This window comes from Sinocyclocheilus anshuiensis, unplaced genomic scaffold, assembly GCF_001515605.1.
Source record: "Sinocyclocheilus anshuiensis isolate Anshui unplaced genomic scaffold, SAMN03320099.WGS_v1.1 scaffold1865, whole genome shotgun sequence".
Lineage (NCBI taxonomy): Eukaryota > Metazoa > Chordata > Actinopteri > Cypriniformes > Cyprinidae > Sinocyclocheilus > Sinocyclocheilus anshuiensis.
In genome coordinates this window covers 243,014-245,974 of record NW_015541046.1, presented here as the reverse complement: position 1 = coordinate 245,974, position 2,961 = coordinate 243,014, and the positions used below count along the sequence as shown (strand labels likewise).

Genomic DNA, 2,961 nt, shown 5'->3' with positions numbered 1-2,961 from the left:
TTGTATCTCAGCCAAATATTGTCCTATCCTAACAAACCATACATCAATGGAAAGCTTATTTATTCAGCTGATTTATTCAGATGATGCATAAATATCAATTTAAAAAAATTGACCCTTATGACTGGTTTTGTGCTCCAGGGTCAAATTTATTCATCTGGGCTTGTCTAGTAAGCTCAGATCTACAGCGGTTCAGGGTCTCTCCATTGAAGGGCATCAGTGAGTGCTACATTAGGACAGAAGATCTTCTTATCCATGCCATACTCCTTTTTCTACTCTTCCACCCAAAATGATATCCTCCAAAAGTTTGTAATAAATACGCTTTTTTTGGTTGTTTCTGAAAGAGGTCTCTTCTGCTCAGCAAGGCTGCATTTATTTGATTAAAATACAGTACAAATTGTGAAATATTATTATAATGTAAATCAGCTGATTTCTATGTGAATCTCTGTTAAACTGTAATTTATTCCTGTTATGGAAAACTGAATTTTCAGCATCATTACTCCAGTCTTCAGTGTCACATGATCTTCAGAAATCAGTATAATATACTGATTTGCTGCTCAAGAAACATTCTGATTATTATCAATGTTAAAAACAGTTAAAACAAAATAAACATAAATACTTTTATTCAGCAAGGACGCATTAAATTGATCAAATGTGAAAGTAAATACATCTATAATGTTACAAAAGATTTCTATTTCAAATAAATTTCTATTCATCTGCGAATCCTGAAAAATAAAATGTATCACGGTTTCCACAAAAATATTTAGCAGCACAACTGTTTTCAACATTGATAATTATCAGAAATGTTTCTTGAGCAGCAAATCAGTATATTATACTGATTTCTGAAGATCATGTGACACTGAAGACTGGAGTAATGATGCTGAAAATACAGCTGCGCATCACAGAAATAAATTTAATTTTACAATATATTTACATAGAAAACAGCTATTTTAAATAGTAATAATATTTCACATTTTTACTGTATTTTTGATCAAATAAATGCAGCCCTGGTGAGCAGAAGAGACTTCTTTCAGAGACATAAAAAATCTTTCCAAACTTTTTAGTGGTGATGCATGTATAATATATTTGTGTTTATCCTGTAAAAAAGCAAAGTTTAAAGATTTTGTAAATAATAATAATAATAATAATAATAATAATAACAAACATTATGACATAAAGTGTATAAGAAATATCTTAAAAACTAGTTCTAGGTGATCCAAATGTGCTTAAATGACTATCATTGATCAGGTCAGATGCTCTTGCTATATATATATAAGCCAAACACTAAGACATTAGTATTTTTCCTTTATTAATATAGCTTATATTAGCCTATATATTATGTTTAATTTAAATATACTTTAATTACATTTAATTTGAACTCAAATGAATGACAACGTACTCTTTATGCAAACAAACAAAACACGTAAAAACTGAAAAACTGGGAAATCAATGTGCTACTCTGTAATATGATTTGCGGAAAAGCAGCTGTGCGCTTGACTGCATAACACAGACGGAAATACATGCATGCATACTGTACATAACACGCAATGCCATTTACAGACATCGCACTGTACTTATGCACGACGTCATTATTATGTATTTCATGTTGATGTTTGTCGATGATTACGCTCCTGTACCCCGCAGCAGCTCGCTGAACTCGTCCTCGCTGATGTCCGGCGGAAAGTCTCGCACCGTCACGCCTCCAAACCGATCCACATCCCCGGCCAGCGGAGGCCAGCGGAGCCGCTCCTGACAGCCGGAGCCGAAGCGAGCCGAGCCGGCAGAAACAGCCGAGGAGACCCGGCGGAGCACAGAAGAGACCCGGCAAAACCCGGCGGACATGATCCAGCTCATCATGACTCAAAACAACCAGCAGACGCGTAATTACTCCAGTACTGGCGCATATTAAATTGCATAACCGCTTTAACGCTGAGGTTTTTAATCTTTAACACACGGGCCCCAAATATGATCATCCTCGTACAGAGACCCCATCCTAAAATTAACAATACATTTATTCTTGTATAAGACCCAATTCATACCGTGAAAAACCAATGTAATAAATAATAATTAATAAATATAAAAAGTTTATTTGGAAAATATTGTTACATTATTATTTTTTTACATTTCCTTTGTTATTTAATCTAATTTTTATTATTTATTTATTTTAATCTAATTTTTATTTATTTTTATTTACTAATGTATTTAGTAATTAATTAATTAGTATTTTATTTTTACTTTAATCTCATTTTTATTTACTTATTTACTTATTTTTAGTCACGCATTTATTTACTTATTTATTTTAATCTGTTAGTTCGTTGGTTTAGTATGTTGATTTATGTAGTTATTGTTTATTTGAATCTATTTATTTATTTTCATGTTTATTTATTAATTAATGTATTATTTATTTGCTTGTTTTAATCTATGTTTTTTTATTTCATCTAATTTTTGATTATTTATTTATTTAAATTTATTATCCTTTTATTTACTCATTTATTTCATTTTGATCTAATTTTATTTGTTATTATTTAATTACTCGTTTACTATTTATTTTAATCTATTTGTTTGTTTGTTTTAATCTCTTTATTTATTTTCTTTAATCTATTGTTTACATTTATTTATTTTAATCTCATTTTTATCTATTATTTATTTATTTTACTGTCATTTATTTATTTGTTTTAATCTATTTTTATGTTTTGTATTAATCTAATTAATTCATTCATTTTAATCTTTAAAACATTTTGGGTTTAAGCACTTTAGTGGTACCATGGTTCAATATTATGATATCCGATTGCAATACCATGGTACTTGAATAGATATATAATATCAATATAAGTAAACGCACAAGGGTTCGTGTCGATAAAGGTTGTATTGTGTAACAGTGATGTTTTAAGGCCTTTATATTGTGTGTTTTACGGTATCTGAGGGGCGGAGCTGAACTTTCACATCGGGAAGTTTACATTCAAA

General features: G+C 30.2%; 1 protein-coding gene across 1 annotated transcript in view; it reads right to left on the bottom strand.

Annotated features, from left to right (window-relative positions):
• LOC107690594 (nucleoside diphosphate-linked moiety X motif 6-like) overlaps nt 1-1,948 on the bottom strand; it is a 9,639-nt gene extending 7,691 nt beyond the window's left edge. The window contains exon 1 of the mRNA XM_016488965.1: nt 1,624-1,948. Within this exon, the coding sequence (XP_016344451.1) occupies nt 1,624-1,854 (231 nt within the window). The 5' untranslated portion in view covers nt 1,855-1,948. The remainder of the gene's footprint in view (nt 1-1,623) is intronic.
• Between the last annotated feature and the right edge of the window lie 1,013 nt (nt 1,949-2,961).